This window comes from Oncorhynchus tshawytscha, linkage group LG33 (assembly GCF_018296145.1).
Source record: "Oncorhynchus tshawytscha isolate Ot180627B linkage group LG33, Otsh_v2.0, whole genome shotgun sequence".
NCBI classification, from domain to species: Eukaryota; Metazoa; Chordata; class Actinopteri; order Salmoniformes; family Salmonidae; genus Oncorhynchus; species Oncorhynchus tshawytscha.
In genome coordinates this window covers 13,036,570-13,063,551 of record NC_056461.1, presented here as the reverse complement: position 1 = coordinate 13,063,551, position 26,982 = coordinate 13,036,570, and the positions used below count along the sequence as shown (strand labels likewise).

The 26,982-nt window shown below is 43.0% G+C and overlaps 1 protein-coding gene across 1 annotated transcript; it reads right to left on the bottom strand.

The window, feature by feature from the left end:
- Positions 1–1,876: 1,876 nt before the first annotated feature.
- Positions 1,877–26,241, bottom strand: cradd (CASP2 and RIPK1 domain containing adaptor with death domain). The gene is made up of 2 exons (XM_024372910.2): positions 25,280–26,241; positions 1,877–5,602 (listed from the first exon to the last, which is right to left on the bottom strand). The coding sequence occupies exons 1-2, from the start codon at positions 25,584–25,586 to the stop codon at positions 5,307–5,309; spliced, it is 603 nt and encodes a 200-aa protein (XP_024228678.1). The 5' UTR covers positions 25,587–26,241; the 3' UTR covers positions 1,877–5,306.
- Positions 26,242–26,982: the final 741 nt, after the last annotated feature.

Below are 26,982 nucleotides of genomic sequence, written 5' to 3'. Positions count from 1 at the left end.
AGTTTGTCCCATGTTTCATGAGCTAAAATAAACAATCCCAGAATTTTTCCATACACACAACAATATTATTTCTCTCAAATTCTGTGAACTAATTTGTTTACATCCCTGTTAGTGAGCATTTTATCCTTGTTCAAGATAATCTATCCACCTGACAGGTGTGGCATATCAAGAAGCTGATTAAACAGCACGATCATTACACAGGTGCACCTTGTGCTGGGGGAACAATAAAAAGTCCACTCTAAAATGTGTTTTGTCACACAACACAATGCCACAGATGTCTCAAGTTGAGGGAGCGTGCAATTGGCCTGCTGACTGCAGGAATGTCCACCAAAGTTGTTACCAGAGAATTGAACATTAATTTCTCGACCATAAGCTGCCTCCAACGTCGTTTCGGAGAATTTGGGAATACATCCAACCGGCCTGTGTGTGTCACCCTACGCTCCCAGTAGGCCCAGCTATTCAGGAAAGCTTAACACGCGTTCCGCCTCCTTTCAGATCAGAGCGGCTATTCCTCGACCTAACGTTCAATATAGCCTAAATATGTCATTTTACTTTGAAAAAGGTACTACCTTTAGTGTGGCATAAACACAACTAGTCAAAATGTTTTCATCTGATTGGGCTACTTCAAAAGTCTTATGTAGGCTACCTGCTCACGCTCATCCACTCCACTCAAATATAATTCCAGCATCCAAACTGCGCAACTGCCATTCGATTAATCTGTTACAAAACACCAACAAGTTTAAATATGACATTCGGAGACTGTCAAACCAAGCCTTTTATACTGAGTAGGGAGGGATGCATTTTCTGTTGGTCGAGAATGACATACAGTGGGGCAAAAAAGTATTTAGTCAGCCACCAATTGTGCAAGTTCTCCCACTTAAAAAGATGAGAGGGGCCTGTAATTTTCATCATAGGTACACTTAAACTATGACAGACAAAATTAGAAGAAAAAAAATCCAGAAAATCACATTGTAGGATTTTATGAATTTATTTGCAAATTATGGTGGAAAATAAGTATTTGGTCACCTACAAACAAGCAAGATTTTGGCTCTCACAGACCTGTAACCTCTTCTTTAAGAGGCTCCTCTGTCCTCCACTCATTACCTGTATTTATGGCACCTGTTTGAACTTGTTATCAGTATAAAAGACACCTGTCCACAACCTCAAACAGTCACACTCCAAACTCCACTATGGCCAAGACCAAAGAGCTGTCAAAGGACACCAGAAACAAAATGGTAGACCTGCACCAGGCTGGGAAGACTGAATCTACAATAGGTAAGCAGCTTGGTTTGAAGAAATCAACTGTGGGAGCAATTATTAGGAAATCAGTCTCCAGATCTCAACCCCATAGAAAATCTTTGGAGGGAGTTGAAAGTCCATGTTGCCCAGCAACAGCCCAAAACATCACTGATCTAGAGGAGATCTGCATGGAGGAATGGGCCAAAATACCAGCAACAGTGTGTGAAAACCTTGTGAAGACTTAGAGAAAACATTTAACCTCTGTCATTGCCAACAAAGGGTATATAACAAAGTATTGAGATAAACTTTTGTTATTGACTTATTTTCCACCATAATTTGCAAATAAATTCATTAAAAAATCCTACAATGTCATTTTCTGGATTTCTCTCTCTCATTTTGTCTGTCATAGTTGAAGTGTACCTATGATGAAAATTACAGGCCTCTCATCTTTTTAAGTGGGAGAACTTGCACAATTGGTGGCTGACTAAATACTTTTTTGCCCCACTGTACTCAATTGTGGGATTGACATACTTGATTGTGATGTTGAAACCGCAAACCATAATGAAAGTTCAAAGTCGGTAATTGGTATGCATTGCTTATTGGTTGTGTGGTGCATTGGCACATAAACCTGCTGGTGGAAAATGTGTTTTATTTATTATATAAATATAACCCATGGTTGTCTGCAGCTGGCTCTGATGTAATGTAATGATACAGGCAGGGAGAGAGTGAGCAAGTCTGTGGTGATCGGCGATCCCTCAACCTTCTGTTCTGTTAGCCCTGTGTGGCATCAACAGTCTAAAAAAATATATGCTGAAATGGTAAAGTCGATATCCAAAATTATAAACTCAGGGTTGCTACAATTGTTATTTATGGTGGTATTATGTTAAAATGCACTCTGAGGGGGGGGGAGCATTTTTTTTTACATTACCTTTCACATACTGTATGGGCCACAACACTCCTCACAAAGGCACTATAGACAAAATTGTAGTAACCTGCTCATGCTGCTTTGTGACAACAGCAGCCAAAACATCTTCCATTATTCAACACTCCCATCTAACAACTCCCCCGCAGAGAGTTACCCAACATCCCTCCTCCTGTTCAGTCTAAACTGACGAAAAAGTCAAAGGCAAAATGCTTGGCTGGAGTGATGTCAGTGTGCAGCGTTCCAAAGAACATCCGGGAATGTCTCAGACACAGTTGATCCCTGGCCTGGAAGGTCACCGTGGCTTTGTCTCAACCAACCAGGAGAAGGATTTACGCTCAGGACATGTGGTTCACGGCCTGTGATCCTCTCAGGGGGTCGTGATGGTGACAGCTGAGAGGGGACAGGCTGAGAGGGGTCTCTGACCTTTTCCTCCAAAGCCACCACTCACCAAGCATACCAACAGATAGCAGAGACTGTGAAAGAGAAAGGGATGGTGATGTAGATATCTCAAGAGAAGGACTGCCACACAACTGGGTTGTAGTCATTAGGGCACACCAAAAAACAAGTATTTATTATTGGACAAGTTAGTCCCTCCCACTTTCAGTCTGATGCCTAATAAATACAAAGGCAGGGGTAGGTAGACTATCCTCTCCCCCTCTAGCCTTGCCCAGTGACTAGTGTTTTGTAAAAAGTCACAGAGTACATCCAGTTTGATTGATTTGACTGCTGCCAAGCTGCAGTCACTGCACCCTACCTGTGCTAGCCAATGTTTCCCTGGCTCAGCGTTTCTGGGGCAACCCAGTCAATCCACAAAAACAGGTGTGTAAAAATCCCTGCAGCGAGGTGTGTACGTATGAGAGTCCCCTAGTTGTACTTCAAAGCTTTCCCAGGAACACCGTGGTTTTCATTCACAAAAATGTCAACTGTAACTGACACTCACTTTGTGCATGTGGCTGTGCTATGAATTACCTTAAAATTAATCCTGTTAACAATTATACTAGCATTGGCCGAGGTGCAGACAGAAAGCACACGTCGTGCATGTCAGAGAAGAACGGGTTCTTAAATTGTTCTTACATTTACTTAGAGTAGTTAGAGAATTTGTTTGGCATTAACCTTGTGGTCATGAACAGCAAGACACATGCAGATGAAACAGTATGGCTTTTGTTTTTACAACTGTAAACTTTAGGAAATGAAACATTTTGTAAAATGGCCCTACATGAAGAAATGCCAACATGACATCAAGACCAATAAAGCACTAAATAAGAGGCTATCACAGAAAAATACAATCATTGTAATGCCATTTGAAGACAAAAGAACCCGTTCCAGTTCCACCTTAAAAATAAAAAAAGGTGGACAAATAGAGAATGCTTTTTCAAGGCAAAAAGTACAAGAATATAGTTCATGTACAAACTCTAATTTCAGCTCCACTTGAAAAAAAATAATAAAAGTGGAAAAATCCTGGAGAGCGCTTGTTGGACATGCAGCCTTGACCTTGAGGCATTTCACTTTTCTAAAAACCGAGTGCAGCGGTGCTCAACTATTGTTACTGGCCATAAATGTCGCTGATTCATTGTGATGTAATGTTACAACAATATGTTGTGAAAATAAGACTAGATGTTACGTAATTCCATGGTCCACTTAATGGACATGAAAGAAGAAAAAAAATACTATCAGAGAATTTGTTTTCCACAGAGTGAATGACGCAACGTCGTGTTTGTTGACTTTTCAGGGTCTGAGTCACTGAGTTTCCAGGAGTGTGTGTAGGCCTGTGTTTTCGAAATCGGCTTATTCTAATCTTACAGTAACAAATCAGTGTCCTCGGTCCTCCAGCCTGGCGTCAATCACTATCAAGATCAACAGATACGAGAACAATTCATAACACAGACCATCAACCAGAGTTTCCCCAAATAAAAACACTGGAAATCACGTGTATTACAGAACGAGAAAACACAATGCTGAGCATATTTCTGTTAATTACTCTTATCTGAATATTAACTTTATTCATCTTAAATTTCCCCATTTCAACACACACAAAACAGGGCCAGGCCAATGACGCATTGCGCTCAGGGTTTCCGTTAGCCGGTAATGGACGGCTTTTGGCCTATATTTTTTTGTTGATAAATAAAACATTGGCCCTGGCCAATTGTCCTGGAAAAGAAAAATATACCATTGCGAAATAATGCCTTTTAGCCTCTTCATTGATGGAAATACATTTGACTGGTCATATTTATCATTCTATTAGGTTATTTTACATCATTTAGTGGAATTAAATTGGCAAATGTGTAGGCTACAGTATATTTGTTATGTATCTTATTTATCACACCCGTACAGCATAGAGCCTTTGAGCAGATAATCTATCAAAGAATGAGAGCTGCTGTTGTGTCACACACCACTTTGCAATGAGCTGAAGGCAGTAGGCTATGCATTTCCTTTTAATACATGAGGCATGTCTTACCTTTCTGGAAAGTAGCCGATTAGATCTCTACATTTCCATCTCCGTCACATGAAACCTCTCAAGTGCGTGGTGCCCTTTTGACAACTGTTTCCCCGCTAATTGCATTATGGAACGAACACTTGTGAGTAGCCTACTGCCTGCGCTTAGGTGAATAAATCGTTTATTAACATTTTAAACTAAAAGTTCTGTTGCGTCACACTCATTGCTTTTTAATGTTTTTATTTCATGTAGCCGAAGCCTACTGGATGTATGAATTTGGGCTGCATCGTCCCACGACTGTCCTAGAGTCAGTTTGGAATAGAATTTTTCAAGTTGACCAATAGAACGGGTACACTTTTGTACTATGGGGATAGTAGATTGACAGGCTAGTGATTCTGCTGTTAGTTACTTGTCTAGCTGGCTGAGGAAAAGTAAACTATAGACAGTTATTCTAGCTTTATCGTTGCATCCTCGACTTGCATATTCTGTTACTATGAATTACCATAATCTAAATGTGATTTGTCATTCTGAGCACCGTGGGTGGACACTAATCAGGTTACGCACCCAATGCACATGGGATCGGCAGATTACACAAATGTCTGGTAAAAAATGTTGCTGGTCACATTTTCCTAACGGAAACTCTGGTCTGGCTGAGCTAACGGCTGTCATCCATTCAGCATTTCACCCACGATCCAGTGTCCGCTCCCCTCACTGGAACACCTCGTCCAGGGTAGAGGGGTGGACGTCAGTGGCCTGCAGGCTCTGGAGGAGCCTGTGGACTGTAGCACTCCTCCCCTGGCTCTGCCTCCACTGGATCAGCCCTGCTAGCACCTGCCCGTGCAAGCTCAGAGGGTGGTCGGCACGGCAACGGTACAGCGCCCCCGTGGAGAGGCCCAGGTCGAGGAGAACCGACTCCCACTCCGACCCGATACGGGATGCCAGCCGGGACAACTGTCTGTCGGACGGGACTGCTCGGAGCGTCACCTCTGGAATGTTCCACTCATCTTTGGAAGGGAAGGAGGGAAAGGTGGTGGGTATGCATGGAAAGAGGGAAACGCAGAGAAAAAGATGGGAGGAAGAGAGGTGGAGTAAGGAAAAGGTAAAGAGAGAGAGAGAGAGTTTATCAATATCCATTTAAGAAAAACATGTTGCTGATTCATTGTGATGCTACAACAATTTGTTGTGAAATTAAGACTAGATGTTATGTAAATCCGTGTCCATTTATTGGACATGAAAGGAGGAGGAAAAATACTTCCACAGAGAGTGAACGTCACAATGCCATCGTGTTTGTTTACTTTTCAGGGTCGAGAGAAAAGGCGTGTTTAGGAGTGCGTGTAGGCCTGCATGTTTTCAAAATCAGCTTGTCTGATAATGACCTCCGTTTAGGAGAGAGGGAACGAGAGTGAGATAGGCCTAGAAAACAGAGCGATAGTGAGATCTTGTGGTGTTTATTTATCTGAACATGTTGCATAGAGGTGGGCAGACCAGGAACACTGTTCCTGGGAACCACTTCTTTCAACACCAATCTTCTCGCCACAATATCCATTTATCACAAAATTTCCATCCAACCTTTATATGCAAGTAAAGTACATGTCGAAAAAAAAAATGCAACAACGAAAATGTCCGTAAACTTTCCAAATGTCGTAAACTTGGAGTGACGTGGTATGTTCTGTGCTCCTCCCACTACGACTCAGGAAAGCCTACAGTTTATTAGGCTACAGATGAAATAAGTGATGAACTTCACAGGGTGATGAAAGTGCACGGTGATGATCTTGATGGTCCTTTCCAATCAATATCTAGGGTCTTATTCTGGGGACATGATTATCGATGATTGGTTGCCGTTTGACAAATAAAAATAATCTCATCTTGTAGGCTGGTCTGCCCACACTGAGCGATGTTGACTAGCACACTTGCCAAAACCAGAATGGTCACATTAGCTTATTGTGCCATATCTATTAGAGATGAAAACCCATTTAACTTGTATTTTTTATTTGTCATATGGGAATTTAACCGCATGTTTTTTTTTATGTGCACTGGGCTATGTCATCACGCACAACCTTCTATCTGCTGGAAACAAGTCAATCTGCTGGGAAAATGTGCATATTGGTTTTATGCAGACTTTAGAATATTTGCATGAAACTATCGTCAATTGGATGGAAACCAAGCTTGGAAAGAACGGTTTTGAATATCCATTACCAATCTCGCCCCCCCCTCTGGCTGAAGGGAATGGGATATCGTAGATGTGGCTTGAGTGCCGCAGTCGCCTCGCCTCAAAATACAGTCAGTTGTTTGTCACCTATGGATGGTCTTCTTGCCCAGCCGGTAAGGGGCTGAGGGTAGTAGAGCAACTGTCCTTGGAGAGGCTATCAAAAAGGGTGCACACATGGAGGTGACAGGGTTTGCATGGTAAACAAACATGCTTTGGGGACAGCTGTACATCATGCATTGTGTGTATAGAACAGGTCAAGGTCCAGCCACGTTCAGTAGGTATGGTGGAACCAAGGACACAGATGGATGTGGGGCTGTTATGAGACGGTATAAGGAGGTGTACGGTCAGTGAGTTCGGGGGCAGTATGGTGAGTAAATGGCCTAACAGTGGTCTCTCCTCCGCACCCTATTCCTTTCCCCAGCTCTCCTCCCTGCTTAGGCCTATATCCCCAATTCCCTCCCTGCTTAGGCCTATATCCCCAATTCCCTCCCTGCCGCTACTCCCTCTGCCTCGCCCTCTCCTTCCCTTCCACAATTCAATCTATCCTCCGTGCCTCCCGCTCTAGTTTAAGGTAATCTTTCACTCTCACCCCTCTCCCTCCACTCGGTGCTGATAGTGCCAGTTGCTCTCTTGAACCCTCAGACAAAAGAGATCACTGTGCCAGCCTGTGTTACTGCACTCCGAGCCCCCATACAAGACAAAGAGGATTTCATAACCCTGCCCAACTCACAGATTACGCATGTACACACACACACACGTAATAGGGATGTTCCAGGTGAACATAAGTAGTAACAAAGTAAATCAATGTGGTTTAATACAAGTTGCAACAGGGAGACACCTCCAGCACAGAAGCAGGCCCTTATAGTCTCGTCTCACTCCACCAATGTTCTGTAAAAACCCGCTGAGAGGCTTGTAGGAAGTCACAACATCAGCTGCTACAGAATCAGTGTCCCAGAATACAATAACAAACATTGTCCTTGGTCCTTGTACCTCCAGTCTGGCGTCAATCACTATCAACAGACATGAACAATACATAACATTCAGTATCAAGTCCAGTGACCATCAACTACTACACAAATGAGTGTCTCAAATAAAACACTGGACATCATGTGTATTACACTAAAGGAAAACATAAATAAGCATTGTGTCAATTTTATTAATGAGAAAATTCCCCACACACACAGCCCAGCGCGTGTTTACACACACACACACACACCTGGAGAGCTAATGGTTGGCATCCAATTAAGTGACAGTTTTGAACTCAGAGGCGCGATGAGGGCAACACTTAAACTGCCCCCCCCGCCATCATCTGCTTTGGGAATCCAACATACTGAGAGAAAAAAACAGTTTGAGCTAATAAAAAAAAAACAGTGAGCTAATACTGAGAGACGTGAGGGGCGGGGGGGGAGTAATTGTGAGAGTCTAACTCCTATAAGCTGGAGGAGGGAGTTCTGGGTCCAAAAGGTCATGTGTCGAGTTCCCAAACGAGTCGCTGACAGAGAACTGCCAAACATGACACTGCCGTTCACTGATTCAAATTTAATGAGAGTAGGCGCTCTAATGCTCCCGTGACATAGCTCATTCATTAATGAATGCATGGCACCTGATAGTGTGTGAGACACTTTCTTTTTCAAAGATCTTTCATTGGTCAACATTTCTTACTATTGAACAAGACCCATTATGGGATAGCTAGCAGCTGACACACTAGGCTAAGCAACTCAAACCTGGGTAACAACTCCCAGAAACGGTGTCATAAATAAACCCCCCACAGAGGAGGCAGTAGGACTCTGAAGTACATCATGTTCCCTAATGCATGCCAAGAACGGTTCGGCCCAAACAAGCCAGGCCTTCATCTGTTCGTTAACAAAAGGGGACACACACAGAAACTCAGAGGGAGGGCACACTGGGAGAGAGTGACAGGGCTGTGTGAGAGTAAACAAATCCTTTTCCCGTGAAAAACCCATTTGCTGAAAAGGTGCATAGGCTAATAGTTAAGATTCTGGGAGCTTTTGACAAATAGGCCTTCACTGGAGAGAGAGTGGGTCGAGCGAGAGAGAGTGGGTCGAGCGAGAGAGAGTGGGTCGAGCGAGAGAGAGTGGGTCGTGCGAGAGAGAGTGGGTCGTGCGAGAGAGAGTGGGTCGTGCGAGAGAGAGTGGGTCGTGCGAGAGAGAGTGGGTCGTGCGAGAGAGAGTGGGTCGTGCGAGAGAGAGAGAGAGTGGGTCGTGCGAGAGAGAGTGGGTCGTGCGAGAGAGAGTGGGTCGTGCGAGAGAGAGTGGGTCGTGCGAGAGAGAGTGGGTCGAGCGAGAGAGAGAGTGGGTCGAGCGAGAGAGAGTGGGTCGAGCGAGAGAGAGTGGGTCGAGCGAGAGAGAGTGGGTCGAGCGAAGGAGCGCGCGAGAGGGATAGTAACCAAATAAGGAGCTGTGGGAGACAAAATAAACTGAGGAAACTGAATACTTTCCTAGGAATTGCCTCTTTATGAGAAAAGCAGGCATCAATCTAACCTTCTCTCACACTGATGAGGGGGGCAGGGCATGCTGACATGTCACTGAAATAAACCAGAGTATTTAGAAGTGTATGAGGCCATTGGACAGTAGTCCCGGTAGGTAAAGGCTGTGTAGCGATGCCTAGTTTATTCTAAATAGCAAAACCCGAAAGAAGAAACCAGCATCACCATGCTGCTTCCATATTTTAATAACCAACTCATTCAGATCCATTCATCTAAGTTCCAACAGTTCCATTAATTTCTGTTCAATTCCACTTTTATCCCAGTTATTAGCGCTTACACTGCAATGTAATAACGAAGGGATGAACGATGACTAAAAGCCTGAACCCAAATCCTGAGTAGGCAAAGAAAACAATCCAAAAAGGTACAGGACTCTCGCCAAACTACCTTGTTCATGGCTAAACAGACCGACCGAGACAAAGTGAGTGGGAGTTGTGTGTGTGTGTGTGTGTTTGTGTGTGGAGGCCTAAAATAATCATGATTTTTCTCCTCTTGTGCCAAGGGCTTTTTCCAGGAAAGTTTCCCGTGTCCTCATGAGACTCTGGTGTCTTGTCGGAACACAAATGTTTGTTTCTGCCTTTGTAAAAATGTTTAACTCGAGTACTTAAAATGACTTCATGGAAGCCAGTTGGGCACAGTTGGCCATTTAAACTAGCTCTGGCCGTACAAGCATCTTCTTAAAACAATTCAGCACAATGTACTGTATGCTTGTACCAACTGCACTTAAACGTAGCCTCCACAATAATGTAAAAAAACAAAAAACATTTTTAATAAAACATTTAAACTGGTCCTGGCTAGGGCTGGTGTGGTGACCGTATTACCACCACACTGGCAGTCATGAGTCACCATGACCGCAGTGACATTTCCTTAATTCATTGAGTGACATTACCTTCAGCTAAACAGAATCTCTCACCACCATGCATTTACATCTCCTCATCTCTCCTTTATTCCTTTCTTGAGCACCGCAGTATGTTTCGCTGCGAAAACATCTTACTATTGATGTTCCCGAACAGATTTAAGAACTGGGTAGCAGCAGGAACAAAGTTGGAGAGCCCATGACGTACAGAGTTTGGGTGGAATTTCACCAGTTGGGCAGCGAGAGCATGCTCCTCAAACAGTCGTTGGTGTTTTATATTCATTTCTCAGCTGCTCACATGAAGCACATGCTCTGCTATAAAACTGAAGAAGCCTACAAAATGGTCCAGCCGGAAAGAGCAGAGCCTCCATTTACTATTTGAGTGCATACAGATGACACCGTACAACTGGCAACCGTGTCAGCGTGCATGCGCCCGGCCCAACACAGGAGTCACTAGAGTGATGGGACAAAGACCTCCCGGCTGTCAAAACCCTCCCCTAACCCAGATGACGATGGGCAAACTGTGCGCCGCCAAATGGGTCTCCCGGTCACAGCCTGCTGCGACACAGCCCGGGATCGAACATGGGTCTGTAGTGACGCCTCAAACACTGCGATGCTGTGCCTTAGACCCCTGCGCCACTCAGGAGGCCAAATGATCACTTTCACACTCAACACAGGGAAAGGGGGATACCTAGTCAGTTGTACAACTGAATGCATTCAACTGAAATGTGTCTTCTGCATTTAACCCAACCCCTCTGAATCAGAGAGATGCAGGGGGCAGCCTTAAAATCAACATCATCGGCACCCAGGGAACAGTGGAACGACAGATTTTTACCTTGTCAGCTCGTCAATTCGATCAAACAACCTTTCGGTTACTGGCCACACGCTCCTACCCGCCCCACAGCCACTTCATATGCGCACTCACTCCGTAAATGGGAAAAATACCATCCCTATTTAAGTCAACTCATTCTGTTCACCTGAAATACATTTTCTTCATTACATAATTTCTCTTTAGACCCGACTAAAATAATGGATTTATTGTGACGGTGACTTAAAAAAAAAGTAGATGTACCAAAGGCAGCTTTTATGAGTGGAGGCCTGGCAACACTAAACCTGTTTATGTTAACTAACGGTCAATTAACCTCGAGACAGGAAGTCTTTTGCAGGACAATAACAGTCTGACAAAAATGTCATGACCGCCACAGCCCCAGTCCTGGCCGTGCGATTGGTCGCCTGGCTATCTGTGAGCAGAGCAGCCGGCCTCTGACTCGAATGCTTCACCGTTCGAACAGGAAGACTCCTCCTGCCAAGATTCCTGGAAAGCAGACGGCAGGCACTACCCTTGGCAACGCACGGACAAGGAAAACAAGGCAGCAGCACACGGCACTCTCCCTCTCGGTCTGTCCCAGCATGAATTTACTGCTCTTTATCAGGACACAGCCGCACCTCTACTCCCAGTCAGGGAAGCCTCAGACTACGGCCTCAGTGTTAACTCACTATACAATGCCTTACAAGTTTACAGCTTTAACTCACACTATCCCCTCCATGAGACAAATAAATACGCTCCTAAGAACAAGCTGCAATGAAGAATACAGTTAAACTCACTTAATCATGCCCTGGCTAAACGTGCCAAATAACCTAGATACGGTCCTTTTAAGAACAAGCTACAACGACTTAGCAAGAACATATTTTTTACTATCACTTCACAATGCTCTAAACATGCCAAATAGATAAGCTCCTTCTACAAACACACTACAATCTGTTTGCTGGCCAGGGTTGTACCACTGTAGGTTGTCATCTTGATACATCGGTGTATGATATTAACATGTTTTCAACCGCACAAGAGATTTAAAAAAAAAATATATATATATATATATATATATATATATATTTTAAAAGGACCATCTAGATTAGATAATGTTCCTGACGGTCATATCTGATCATCATGGCAACAGATGACTTTGTAACCGTGTGAGATGAAACGTTTTAGTGAAACGTCTTCAAATCTGCTCCCATTTCAGCTATAGCCTCCTGTACATGATAGGGTAGGCGGCAAGGTTTCCATTAGCCGGTAAATGCTGGCTTTTGGCCGATAAAAATAAAGAAATGAAAAGCCGATAATGTTGCCGGCCAAATTGTCCGGGACAAGACGGAAAATCCATAGCAAAATAATGCTTTTTCATTCATTGTTGGAAATACCAGTCCATTTACCCCAACTTCAAAGGCAAGTAAACTAATAGGCTAATAAATCCTGAAGCTTCTTGGAAATTAGTGTCGTGAGTGTGTGCTTCTATTTTTACTTGGGCAAAAAAGACAAGGTCCTCATAAGGGACTTCTGCTAAGTGTACCCTGACTGGATAACAATTTGTGAATGTGTTGATTATCCCTGTTTCCAGTATACCCGCCGAGGGGATTCTTTCTAAAAAAAAAAAAAGAATTTAAAAAAAAGATTGTCCTCAGAAGGCACCTTCTTGAGGTAAAGTAACGAGGCTGATGCACATCGCAAGCTGCTCCAAGGAGTTGGACAGTGTTGACTTACCAACTGCAGCAACTCACTTTGAGCAGGACAAGGTTTGGCACAAATGCAAGTAAATTTGAGGCAAATTGTGTTTGGCCGGCCCTATCCTAGCAGTTCTGCTGCCGCCCTAGGCAAAATCAAATGCCGCCCGCGTGTCAAGTATAGTGTACAGATTTGGAATGTATTGAGACTAGAATAATGACGTGCATCATGCGCAATTGGTGCACTCCAGTTTAGCTTATTCAGTAGCACTTGGTAACAAAACATCGTTGTCAACTATTCACGTCAGAGAGTTGCAATTACTAGGCAGCCGACATTAGGAAACAGATATCATTAAGCAACGTACACAGAGTATACCAAACACTAGGGACCAAGGTGTCAAAGGTGTTCCAAGGGGATGCTGGCCCATGTTGACTCCAATACTCCCCACAGTTGTGTCAAGTTGGCTGGTGGTGGACCATTTTTGATACACATGGGAAACTGTTGAGCGTGAAATACCCAGCAGCATACCATACCTCATTCAAAAGCACATCAATCTTTTGTCTTGCCCATTCACCCTCTGAATGGCACACACAATCTATGTCTCAATTATCTCAAGACTTAAAAATCCTTCTTTAACCAGTCTCCCCTTCATCTACAATGATTCGAAGTGGATTTAACAAGTGACATCAATAAGGGATCATAGACAGACCAAGAGAATCCAAGTGAAAGCTATGTCACGGAAAGAGCATGTTTTGTATACTCGGTGAATATCACACATGACATGAGTATTTTACCACAATATTTAAAATGATAATAATCATTACATTTATCATCCAGAAGCACTGTAAAAAGAGAATGAGCTTTGGAAACAAGTGCTTGCATAAATGCATGGGCCTCATTTCACAGGAGCGTTGTAAAATAAGCCTTCTCTCAACGAACCAGTCAGTCTGAACTAATTCGATTGCCGGTTTTATAATTTCTTGACTTTGTTTAATAGGCCTAATTAAAATGTTCATGCCTAGGCTAAATTAAATGAGGCCTAGATTGTAATTGAAAACAGCTGTGTTTTGGTATTTATTCATTAAAATGTTAATGCAAATAACCATCAGGACAAGTCTTTCGCAAGTTATATTATGCAAATTTTGAAGCTGTATTACTGTGTAGGTGACATGTTCTTCTTGGCTAAACGTTTTTTATTTTAAACAATATACATTTATGCTTAATAGCAGGGATGAAGATGCCAAAGCCAATGTTTTATTTTCAATAAATCGTGTTGGTATAAGAACCTTGTTTATACTTCACAGGCTAATTTCTATTCTGTTATGATTTACGATAAACAAAATGTAGATTTTGAGCACCTTGGCTGGACGCCCTAATGCGTTGCGCACCCAACACATATGGATGTCCGGTAAATTTAAAAAAAGTTTCCTGACAGATACCCTGGAAGGCAGCTGGTCTAATTCGCCTGTCCTCCGGTTAGATGCTGTTCTGTGTAAAAGATAGTCTGAACAGGACTGGCTCTTTGCAGGCAGTGCAGGAAGAGGTAAAGCTCTAACGAAATGTTAAGTCATGGTGAGAGGACATATTGTACCAGCATCTATCCAATCAGGTGCTGACAGGAATCTCTTACTGGTGGAGACCAGAAACCATGGTAACCTGTAAACTGATTGAGAGATGCATGTTTTCTGTGTCAATCTGCATGAGCGGAGGAGCAGGAGGGAACAGGGAGTGACAGCATATGTTCCAAACAAATACAGTGGTGGCAATAAAACTTATTTAAGACACCCGTGTGTGTGTGTGTGTGTGTGTGTACGTACACTGGGCAGCGAGTGAAGCAGGGACGAGGTAAGGGTTATTGAAAAACAGATAATACCATCACATGGTTTCCAAGGCAACCCACCAATGTCATCTGTTGCCATCATAACAGGAGTGGGGGAAGCAGGGGATAAAATCACAAAGCACATCCATACATTTGTGAGTTAAGCCAAACGATTCAGTGAGAGGCCTGTATAAAAGAACACATGAAATCCTTTTCAGGCTAAATGATCCTTTTCTGACCGCCAGACTCTCCCCACTGTGTTCAATCAAGCAGAATAAAAGCCTTTAGAAAGTGAAGGCTCTCGTCCTCTCCTCCACCAGAAACACTCTTCTCGCACTCAGTTCTCTACGCTGCTGCTTCTAGGAAATGTGAGAGCAGATTCTTTTCACCCTCCCCGTCCATCCCCCACATCCATGTATTACAATCTGTACAGTGAGTGGGGGGGGGTCCAGCACAGGAGGGCGAGAGAGAGAAATAGAGAACAGAGAAATGGCTTTGATTAAATATTTTTCCTAGAAAGGAGGATGCAGTGTGTGCCTGACCTCAGTGCTGCGAACGAAAACAGCTGTCAGGGAAACCAGGCCTTTGAGACTCGACACACTCACAACCTAGACAGTCCTAAAACAGACTTCTCCCCTCGCCATTTCCCCTTTCCTTTACGGATACTGTACATTCAAAATAAATATTAAGGCTTCCAGTTACACTGTATATGCTTAGGCCTACATGTGTTCTACATCACATGTTGAAATGTCTAAATGTTTAGTATCTGCCAAAGAAAGTTTTGTCCAAAAAATTCATACAAAAGTATAGATGGGCGAAATGGCCCCAAAAAACATCTCCATTTTTATATGTATGTCGATTTTGTAAATGTTCTGGCTAAATAAGCTTTGTTGCACAATTAAAAGATCAATACACTTTTTCAAACTGTCATGAATAATCCAATTAATTCAGTGCTTGTGAAAGTATACCTAGGCTAACTATAAGCATTCCACAACCATAAGACCCACTAATAACCTGCTTCTTTTTCAGGCTTTCATGAAAATACAATTTTTGTAACAAATTTTTACCAGAACCAAGCACATCCACTAATAATTTCTTGTAGCAGGCATTATAAACAAAAATAACACTCTCTCAAGCACAAGCCCACGTGCTTTATACCTCAAGTCTAGCCAACTTCAATCTATACTGCTCAAAACTGTCAGAGCAGCTCACAGATTACTGCACCTGTACATAGCCCACCTATAATTTAACCCAAACAACTACCTCTTTCCCAACTGTATTTAATTTTAATTAATTTATTTTGCTCCCCTTGCACCCCATTATTTTTATTTCTACTTTGCACATTCTTCCATTGCAAAACTACCATTCCAGTGTTTTACTTGCTATATTGTATTTACTTTGCCACCATGGCCTTTTTTGCCTTTACCTCCCTTCTCACCTCATTTGCTCACATTGTATATAGACTTGTTTATACTGTGTTATTGACTGGATGTTTGTTTTACTCCATGTGTAACTCTGTGTCGTTGTATCTGTCAAACTGCTTTGCTTTATCTTGGCCAGGTCGCAATTGTAAATGAGAACTTGTTCTCAACTTGCCTACCTGGTTAAATAAAAAAGGTAAAATAAATAAATAAAAAACAAAACAATAAAGGGAACACTAAAATAACACATCCTAGATCTGAATGAATGAAACATTCTTAAATACTTTCTTTACATAGTTGAATGTGCTGACAACAAAATCACAAAAATTATCAATGAAATCAAATTTATCAACCCATGGATGTCTGGATTTGTCACACTCAAAATTAAAGTGGAAAACCACACTACAGGCTGATCCAACTTTGATGTAATGTCCTTAAAACAAGTCAAAATGAGGCTCAGTAGTGTGTGTGGCCTCCACATGCCTGCATGACCTCCCTACAACTCCTGGGAATGCTCCTGAGGTGGCAGATGGTCTCCTGAGGGATCTCCTCACAGACCTGGACTAAAGCATCCGCCAACTCCTGGACAGTCTGTGGTGCAACGTGGCGCTGGTGGATGGAGCGAAACATGATGTCCCAGATGTGCTCAATTGGATTCAGGTCTGGGGAACGGGGGGGCCAGTCCATAGCATCAATGCCTTCCTCTTGCAGGAACTGCTGACACACTCCAGCCACATGAGGTCTAGCATTGTCTTGCATTAGGAGGAACCCAGGGCCAACCGCACCAGCATATGGTCTCACAAGGGGTCTGAGGATCTCATCTCCGTACCTAATGGCAATCAGGCTACCTCTGTCGAGCACATGGAGGGCTGTGCGGCCCCCCAAAGAAATGCCACCCCACACCATGACTGACCCACCGCCAAACCGGTCATGCTGGAGGATGTTGCTGGCAGCAGAACGTTCTCCATGGCGTTTCCAGATTCTGTCACATCTGTCACATGTGCTCAGTGGTGAATTTGCCAATCTTGGTGTTCTCTGGCAAATGCCAAACGTCCTGCACGGTGTTGGGCTGTAAGCACAACCCCCACATGTGGAATGTCGGGCCCTCATACCACCCTCATGGAGTCTGTTTCTGACTGTTTGAGCAGACATGCACATTTGTGGCCTGCTGAAGGTCATTTTGCAGGGCTCTGGCAGTGCTCCTCCTGCTCCTCCTTGCACAAAGGCAGAGGTAGCGGTCCTGCTGCTGGGTTGTTGCCCTCCTACAGCCTCCTCCACGTCTCCTGATGTACTGGCCTGTCTCCTGGTAGCGCCTCCATGCTCTGGACACTACGCTGACAGACACAGCAAACCTTCTTGCCACAGCTCGCATTGATGTGCCATCCTGGATGAGCTGCACTACCTGAGCCACTTGTGTGGGTTGTAGACTCCGTCTCATGCTACCACTAGAGTGAAAGCACCGCCAGCATTCAAAAGTGACCAAAACATCAGCCAGGAAGCATAGGAACTGAGAAGTGGTCTGTGGTCACCACCTGCAGAACCACTCCTTTATTGAGAGTGTCTTGCTAATTGCCTATAATTTCCACCTGTTGTCTATTCCATTTGCACAACAGCATGTGAAATTTATTGTCAATCAGTGTTGCTTCCTAAGTGGACAGTTTGATTTCACAGAAGTGTGATTGACTTGGAGTTACATTGTGTTGTTTAAGTGTTCCCTTTATTTTTTTGAGCAGTGTATTTGCTTTCTAACAAGGAAGAAGAACAGTTGAACTGTTATGAATACACCCTCTGGTCCGTCTCCAACTGTTTGAACAACAGCGCATGTTCACTTTGTTTAGGATGTTGAAATCAAGTGTCTTACCTGGATAAGAATATGCTTATTTCTCAGAATGATGCCAATTCCTTATATAAATGTGTATTTTGCTCATTGCACATTTATAAAAACACTAGACAGCTAGCACATAAGTCTGTGGCTATAAAGCTCCATGATCACACACAGCAGAAATTGAACATACATTTCCCATAACATGTTCATTGATACTCTCGTTTTAGTAGGGTCTGCTCTGTTCTACGTTTTGGTAGTTGAGACATAAAAAGGGTATCATTAGAAAGGTAATCTATTACAGTCAAATGACTGAGAGTTTCGGTGTCGATATGACCGATTCTGTTGGACCAAACCTCAAATGCAAAAAGCGAGTTTAAACTGCTTGTTGTGAGAGGAATTTGTTATCTTCGTATTTGTTGTGAGTGGCAGGGGGAGGGGCTTGGTGTCTGAGAGTGGGAATGTACACAGTGCACACAGCACAGAAGGAGCCAAAAAGACAGAACGCTCATTAATTTTTTAAACCTAGATTCTTGTGATACAATTAGAACATCGCACTAAAACAAATTAATTTGATACGTCGCCCAGCCCTACAAAAAAAGTAGTATGGGCCCTCAGTCCTCTGATCCTCATTACTGATGGGGTGAGTAGTCTGCAAGCATTACAACACAGTCGACTAACGTCATTAATGGCAGTAGCTAGCTGCTACTGGAAACCACATATTCTATTTCATGGAATTAAACTTCGGGATTTAAAAAAAATATATTCATGAACAGAATTGATCAATTCATGAATAGTTGGGGATTCCAACAAGGCATCGTTTAAAAACAACAATATTTTACTGAATGAAACCATGGTGTTTTGGTTGAATTGGTGGCCTTCAGATGAGGCCACGCACACCAGTGACCTCAAGGATGGTTTTATAATGAGTCTGACTTTTTATTCAAAAACAAAGTTGCATGTGAGAGAAAAACATGATCGATTTAATAAAACAGAGCTAGAGTCATCACTTGCATCACCGCTTGGTATGGCAACTGCTTGGCATCCTTTCGCAAGGAACTATAGGGTAGTGTGTATGGCCCAAGTACATCACTGGGGCTGAGCACCCTGCCACCCAGGACCTCTATACCAGGCTTTGTCAGAATCCCCTAAAAATTGTCAAAGACTCCAGCCACCCAAGTCATAGACTTCTCTCTGCTATCGCACGGAAAGCAGTACCGATGCATCAAGTCTGGAACCAATAGGACCCTGAAAGGCTCTACCCCCAAGACAGAAGACTGCTAAATAGTTAGCACGAAAAAGGTCAATGCAGATTCAACTTTGTGACTCATCACATATGCTACTGCTTCTGTTTATTATCTGTCACTTTATTACTACTGAACAAAAATATAAAAACACAACATGCAACAATTTCAACAATTTTACTGAGTTACAGTTCATATAAGGAAATTAGTCAATTGAAATAAATTCATTAGGCCCCAAGCGATGGATTTCACAAGACTGGACAGGGGCTGAGCCATGGGTGGGCATAGGCCCACCCAATGGTCTGCGGTTGTAAGGCCGGTTGGACGTACTGCTATATTCTCTAAAACAATGTTGGAGGCAGCTTATGGTAGAGAAAGGGACATTCAATTATCTGGTAACAGCTATGGCGGAAATTCCTGCAGTCAGCATGCAAATTGCACACTCAAAACTTCAAATCAAATCAAATTTTATTTGTCACATACACATGGTACACATGGTTAGCAGATGTTAATGCGAGTGTAGCGAAATGCTTGTGCTTCTAGTTCCGACAATGCAGTAATAACGAACAAGTAATCTAACTAACAATTCCAAAAAACTACTGTCTTATACAGTGTAAGGGGATAAAGAATATGTACATAAGGATATATGAATGAGTGATGGTACAGAGCAGCATAGGCAAGATACAGTAGATGATATCGAGTACAGTATATACATATGAGATGAGTATGTAAACCAAGTGGCATAGTTAAAGTGGCTAGTGATACATGTATTACATAAGGATGCAGTCGATGATATAGAGTACAGTATCTACGTATGCATATGAGATGAATAATGTAGGGTAAGTAACATTATATAAGGTAGCATTGTTTAAAGTGGCTAGTGATATATTTACATCATTTCCCATCAATTCCCATTATTAAAGTGGCTGGAGTAGAGTCAGTGTCATTGACAGTGTGTTGGCAGTTGCCACTCAATGTTAGTGGTGGCTGTTTAACAGTCTGATGGCCTTGAGATAGAAGCTGTTTTTCAGTCTCGGTCCCAGCTTTGATGCACCTGTACTGACCTCGCCTTCTGGATGACAGCGGGGTGAACAGGCAGTGGCTCGGGTGGTTGATGTCCTTGATGATCTTTATGGCCTTCCTGTAGCATCGGGTGGTGTAGGTGTCCTGGAGGGCAGGTAGTTTGCCCCCGGTGATGCGTTGTGCAGACCTCACTACCCTCTGGAGAGCCTTACGGTTGAGGGCGGTGCAGTTGCCATACCAGGCGGTGATACAGCCCGCCAGGATGCTCTCGATTGTGCATCTGTAGAAGTTTGTGAGTGCTTTTGGTGACAAGCCGAATTTCTTCAGCCTCCTGAGGTTGAAGAGGCGCTGCTGCGCCTTCCTCACGATGCTGTCTGTGTGAGTGGACCAATTCAGTTTGTCTGTGATGTGTATGCCGAGGAACTTAAAACTTGCTACCCTCTCCACTACTGTTCCATCGATGTGGATGGGGGGGTGTTCCCTCTGCTGTTTCCTGAAGTCCACAATCATCTCCTTAGTTTTGTTGACGTTGAGTGTGAGGTTATTTTCCTGACACCACACTCCGAGGGCCCTCACCTCCTCCCTGTAGGCCGTCTCGCCGTTGTTGGTAATCAAGCCTACCACTGTTGTGTCGTCCGCAAACTTGATGATTGAGTTGGAGGCGTGCGTGGCCACGCAGTCGTGGGTGAACAGGGAGTACAGGAGAGGGCTCAGAACGCACCCTTGTGGGGCCCCAGTGTTGAGGATCAGCGGGGAGGAGATGTTGCCTACCCTCACCACCTGGGGGCGGCCCGTCAGGAAGTCCAGTACCCAGTTGCACAGGGCGGGGTCGAGACCCAGGGTCTCGAGCTTGATGACGAGCTTGGAGGGTACTATGGTGTTGAATGCCGAGCTGTAGTCGATGAACAGCATTCTCACATAGGTATTCCTCTTGTCCAGATGGGTTAGGGCAGTGTGCAGTGTGGTTGAGATTGCATCGTCTGTGGACCTATTTGGGCGGTAAGCAAATTGGAGTGGGTCTAGGGTGTCAGGTAGGGTGGAGGTGATATGGTCCTTGACTAGTCTCTCAAAGCACTTCATGATGATGGATGTGAGTGCTACGGGCGGTAGTCGTTTAGCTCAGTTACCTTAGCTTTCTTGGGAACAGGAACAATGGTGGCCCTCTTGAAGCATGTGGGAACAGCAGACTGGTATAGGGATTGATTGAATATGTCCGTAAACACACCGGCCAGCTGGTCTGCGCATGCTCTGAGGGCGCGGCTGGGGATGCCGTCTGGGCCTGCAGCCTTGCGAGGGTTAACACGTTTAAATGTCTTACTCACTTCAGCTGCAGTGAAGGAGAGACCGCATGTTTTCGTTGCAGGCCGTGTCAGTGGCACTGTATTGTCCTCAAAGCGGGCAAAAAAGTAATTTAGTCTGCCTGGGAGCAAGACATCCTGGTCCGTGACTGGGCTGGGTTTCTTCCTGTAGTCCGTGATTGACTGTAGACCCTGCCACATGCCTCTTGTGTCTGAGCCGTTGAATTGAGATTCTACTTTGTCTCTGTACTGGCGCTTAGCTTGTTTGATAGCCTTGCGGAGGGAATAGCTGCACTGTTTGTATTCAGTCATGTTACCAGACACCTTGCCCTGATTAAAAGCAGTGGTTCGGGCTTTCAGTTTCACACGAATGCTGCCATCAATCCACGGTTTCTGGTTAGGGAATGTTTTAAATCGTTGCTATGGGAACGACATCTTCAACGCACGTTCTAATGAACTCGCACACCGAATCAGCGTATTCGTCAATGTTGTTGTCTGACGCAATACGAAACATCTCCCAGTCCACGTGATGGAAGCAGTCTTGGAGGGTGGAGTCAGCTTGGTCAGACCAGCGTTGGACAGACCTCAGCGTGGGAGCTTCTTGTTTTAGTTTCTGTCTGTAGGCAGGGATCAACAAAATGGAGTCGTGGTCAGCTTTTCCGAAAGGGGGGCGGGGCAGGGCCTTATATGCGTGAGACATCTGTGGCATTGTGTGCGTGTGACAAAACTGCACATTTTATAGTGGTCTTGTACGGTCTCCAGCACAAGGTGCACCAGTGTAATGATTGTGCTGTTAATTCAGCTTCTTGATGTCACACCTGTCAGGTGGATGGATTATCTTGGCAAAGGAGAAATGCTCACTAACTGGGATGTAAAGAAATCTGTGCACAACATTTGAGAGAAATAAGCTTTTTGTGCATATGGAACATTTTTGGGATCTTTAATTTCAGCTCATGAAACATTGAAACACCACTTTACATGTTGTGTTTATATTTTTGTTCAGTATAGTTATATTTATACATCTCATTGTTGGTAAGGGCCCGTAAGTAGGCCTAAGAATTTCATTGTTAGTCTTAGGGCTGTGACGGTCTTGGATTTTTAGGTTAAGGTAAAAAAGGGGGGGTAAAAAAGGGAGATGAAAATTATTTTTGTACTCTTGTTTACATAGATATGCATCTTAAAACCTTATTTGTAACAAGCCATTACACTTCATTATTATGATTCAGGATATTAAGCATAAATATTAAACAAATTAAGTAATGCCAGATTGGCGAGAAAGTCGCATTTTCGTATTGAAACAACATTTCATATTGACACTACAATAAATATTTGCCTACCTTGTCAGCATATAATTTATTTAATACAGTCCTATTTCATTCAAACCAAGTCTGATGGATTCTCCCACTTTTCCAGAATTATTTGCATAATGTCACAAACTCTGATGCTGCAGTCATTCGAAGGCCGTGGCATTGGCATTTGCTCTTCAAAGAGAAGACGCCATAACGAATATAGCCTAAGCTACTGAAAATCAGCTTTTTACAAGATTAAATCATGACAGGAGAATTTGATTGCTATTTATATTTTTTACATGTAACCTTTATTTAACTAGGCAAGTCAGTTACGAACAAATTCTTACTTACAATGACCGCCTACACCGGCAAAACCCAGACGACGCTGGGCCAAATGTGCGCCGCCCTATGGGACTCCCAATCACGGCCAGCTGTGGTAAAGCCAGGATTCAAACCAGGGTGTCTGTAGTGACGCCTCTAGCACTGAGATGCAGTGCCTTAGACCGCTGCACCACTCTATAGGCCTAAATTAAAGAGATGGAGTCCAGACAGGTTACTTTAGGAAACTTTCTGAATGGACATATAGGCCTATAGAGAGAATCAGTGAACTCACATACACACCCCCTAAAAGCACCCGTCAATCAAAGACAACAGCATGTGTTAGACGCAAGAGCAAATATGACTAATTTCCTTCAAACTTTTAAAAAATGTTTTAAACGAGGCCTACCTTAGGCTTTCTGAAAGCAGGCTAATGAGTTGACAAGGAAAATATGAAGGGGACGAGCTATGCTATAGTATAAAGATGAAATTGACCATCATTTAAATAGAAACAAGCCTATTTATCAGCGACAATGATTATCAAGGGGGAATGTGTTGGAAAGATTTTTCAAATACTGTGAGGAACTATTATAATTTGAATGGTTGTAAAAAATAAAACATGTTTTTAAAGACTGCGAAGCCCAACTTTTTAGTGGTGGTGAGTTAAGACAATGGGCACCTTCCTACATTTGCAGGCTAGGTACTTCTATACATGCTCAGGCGCACACGCTCCATCAAAATTAAGAGGAGAGAAACCAGACATATGCTCATTGCTCAGGTTGAGCACATACCTGATGGTATGAAATAAACGCAAACTTGTTTCTCACAAGCGTAGCAGGTTGTGAACTCTACAAACAATGCTTCCACTCGGAGAATGATAACGGTAAATGACGAATTAATACGTGCACAAAAAGAAAAGGTAACCAAATGACAGGGATTTAACAGTAAATCGCCTGATTTACAAACAGTAGGCTACCAAAATGGGCATTCATAAAAGTGCATTGGGGGCCCGACACTGTATAGCCTAGGCTAATATTCTACTTTGTAGGAGGGCGGAAATTCAGCCAGGACCAGGCCTGATCCGCGTTGATTAGTCTATAAATTAAGAAAAGATTCTGTATCAAATTATACCATGCCAGGTTGGAGAGAATTGGCGCATTGTCCATTTGACACAACATGAGCGCATTATCGGCCTCAGACCCAGAACAACCTTGTCGACTGCAGACGAATCCAAACTTTTTTTTAAAGAATACCAATTTATTTACTTACTAGCAAGCAATGAAAATGTGCATTGTATAAAATAGTGCTATAGCCTATTGCACTCTACACCCCCCTGCGCATCTAGCAGATTAGCTGCTGGAGCATCAAAGCACTGTTGGAAAGAAGAGATGTAGAACTTTTAAAGAGTAACTTAGCTAAATAATTGCTCATAATTATCAGTGAAAAACTGCTATTAGGTCAAATGCATCTACATGAAAATAAAATTTAACTTTTTGGGGGTTTATCCTAAAATGAATGTGGGCCTATTTAAAAACAGTAATTGTCCTCAATTAGTGTCACAGCCCTAGTTAGCCTACACCTGTTTACAAAGTATGTGACAGATAGAAATGAGATTTGGAGCTATTCCAAAGCTATTTTGTATAGTTTCTCAGAATACAATGGATTTCTATGTTTTTAAGAGTTAGAATTTCAGAAAGACGCCATGTTGACACCAAACCAGAATGGTATTGTTATGGAATGTTTGTGCAAAGGAAAGCCACATTTTGTGTGTGTACTATGCAGACATATTGCAGTTATTGTGCAGATATATTGCAGGGCAATAGGCATAAAACTGCCAACAAATGTTAGAACCATAGAATTGTTGGAATTAAGGGCCTTTTCCACCCACGCACTATGCCTTTGAAACTCCCTGACAATCACAGGGCTGGTCAACATGTTGGTGCATTTAAAACAGGCCTTTAAGACTAATCTCTATTGGCTGGCCTACCTTTCCTCCTATCTAATTGTTGCTTTCTTTATATGGTTAAATATTTGAACATTTCTGTTCTTTATATTATAAAGTTGACTTATTACATTTTTTTGTAATTGACCTTTAATTTTATACACTTTTAGATTATTGTATAGTAAAAAGTTCATTCTTAATATTAATTCTTTAGAGTAATTATATTTCTATGGTTACAACCATGTTCTACTGCTCGAGTTCCTGCACGTCTTATAGAATATTAGCACTAAAGTATTGCAGAGTACAAAAATAAACAGTACCTACACTCAAAAATAAGTACCAGCACTGGTTTGAACTTTTTACTGTACAAATGAAGAGCCACTGACAATCTAGCCTATAACGTTAGTTTGACGTCAAACACTTGGCATCAGACTCACCTGTTGGACTTTGCACAGGTACATTGGGTTGCTCCAAATCCTGGAGTAACTTGTCTCTCACCCAAGTAAACTCTTCCTCTAGGGAATTCAGAAATGTACCAAACGCCCGCGGACCTCGGGTGGGAAGGATATCCAGCAGTCTCAATGTCTTCTTCTTGTTGCTTATTTGAGACTGAACCTCGTCCACCTGGCTCTCTGTTAAAATGTTCTCCTGGTACAGGAATTGAACTATGGTGTCCTCAATTAAAATTTGGTCGGACAGGTCCAGCCGGTGTTTCCTGAGTATTTCTTTGTGCCTCGGGTCCATATTTGTCGTGAAATAACTAGCTAGTCGTACCTAATGTCTATAAACATTTATCTCGTTTAAATATTATTGGATATGGCGGGTTAGTTTTTGGCTAACGTTTGCTATTTTACATTAGCTTGCCAGCTAGGTCGCCTTCATGTGACGTTTGGTTTGCTGCTAACGTTAACTGCAGCATATACGCAAACGTCTTGTCTCAACGTGAACAAAAACTAACCTTATTACATGATTCTTGTCAACTGTCATTCCTCTTGTTTTACAATTACTTTCGGCACGCGCATCCGCTTACTTCCTCTTCTTTGGGGTTGGGTTGGCGGCTCACACCCAACTTTTAAGGCGCATACATCGCCACCTATTGTAATGGAGTGTGAGGCCAGTCACGTCCTAGCTACATGAAATGATCTTAATTTGTCCTGACAGAGAGCCCTAGACACCGCTTTCCTCCCCCCACTGCACCACGCAAACCCCAACCAGCCTCTAACCAGTTCACAATCTCTCACTATCTCCATCATACAATTCACAAAATATCAACACAAACGCTACATTTCCTCCACTAAACACTCATCACACAGGCCTGTTCCGTGTCTCCCTATCATCCACAACATGGCATTCAAATCTGTGTCCAGGCTGTAATCTACTCCACACATCATCCTCCTACATCCTCTCTCTCCACCTCTTCCTTTACTGACCCATGCACAAGATACAATTTCCTCCCATTACTACTAGAATCCCACCCCCTTTGCCAAAAATGTAGCCCTTTTGACCGGAACAAGGACTTCACTTCCCTGCGGCCCAACGGGACCTGAATATTTACAGATACTGAATAGATACTTTTGTACCAGTTTCTTATAGTATCTTCACAAGGTCCTTTGCTGTTGTTCGGGATTGATTTGCACTTTTCACACCAAAGAATGTTCATCTCTAGGAGACAGAACGCATCTCCTTCCTGAGTAGTATGATGATTGGGTGGCCCCATGGTGTTTATACTTGCATATTATTGTTTGTACAGATGAACGTTGTACCTTCAGGCACTTGGAAATTGCTCCCAGGGATGAAACAGACTTGTGGAGGTCTACAATTGTTTTCTGAGGTCTTGGCTGATTGATTTTAATTTTCCCATAATGTCAAGCAGAGGCACTAAGTAAACCTTGAAACACATCCACAGGTACACCTCCAATTGACTCAAATGATGTCAATTAGCCTATCAGAAGCTTCTAAAGCCATGACATCATTTTCTGGAATTTTCCAAGCTGTTTAAAGGCACAGTCAACTTAGTGTATGTTAACTTCTGACCCACTGAAATTGTGATAGTGAATTATAAATGAAATAATCTGTCTGTTGGAAAAATGACTTGTGTCATGCACAAAGTAGATGTTCTAACCGACTTACGAAAACTATA

Coding starts and splice junctions, on each gene's coding strand:
- cradd (XM_024372910.2), bottom strand. CDS start 25,586: ATGGACCCGAGGCACAAAGAAATACTCAGGAAACACCGGCTGGACCTG. Junction 5,603..25,279: donor ACCTGTGCAAAGTCCAACAG/GTGAGTCTGATG, acceptor TCCCTTCCAAAG/ATGAGTGGAACATTCCAGAG.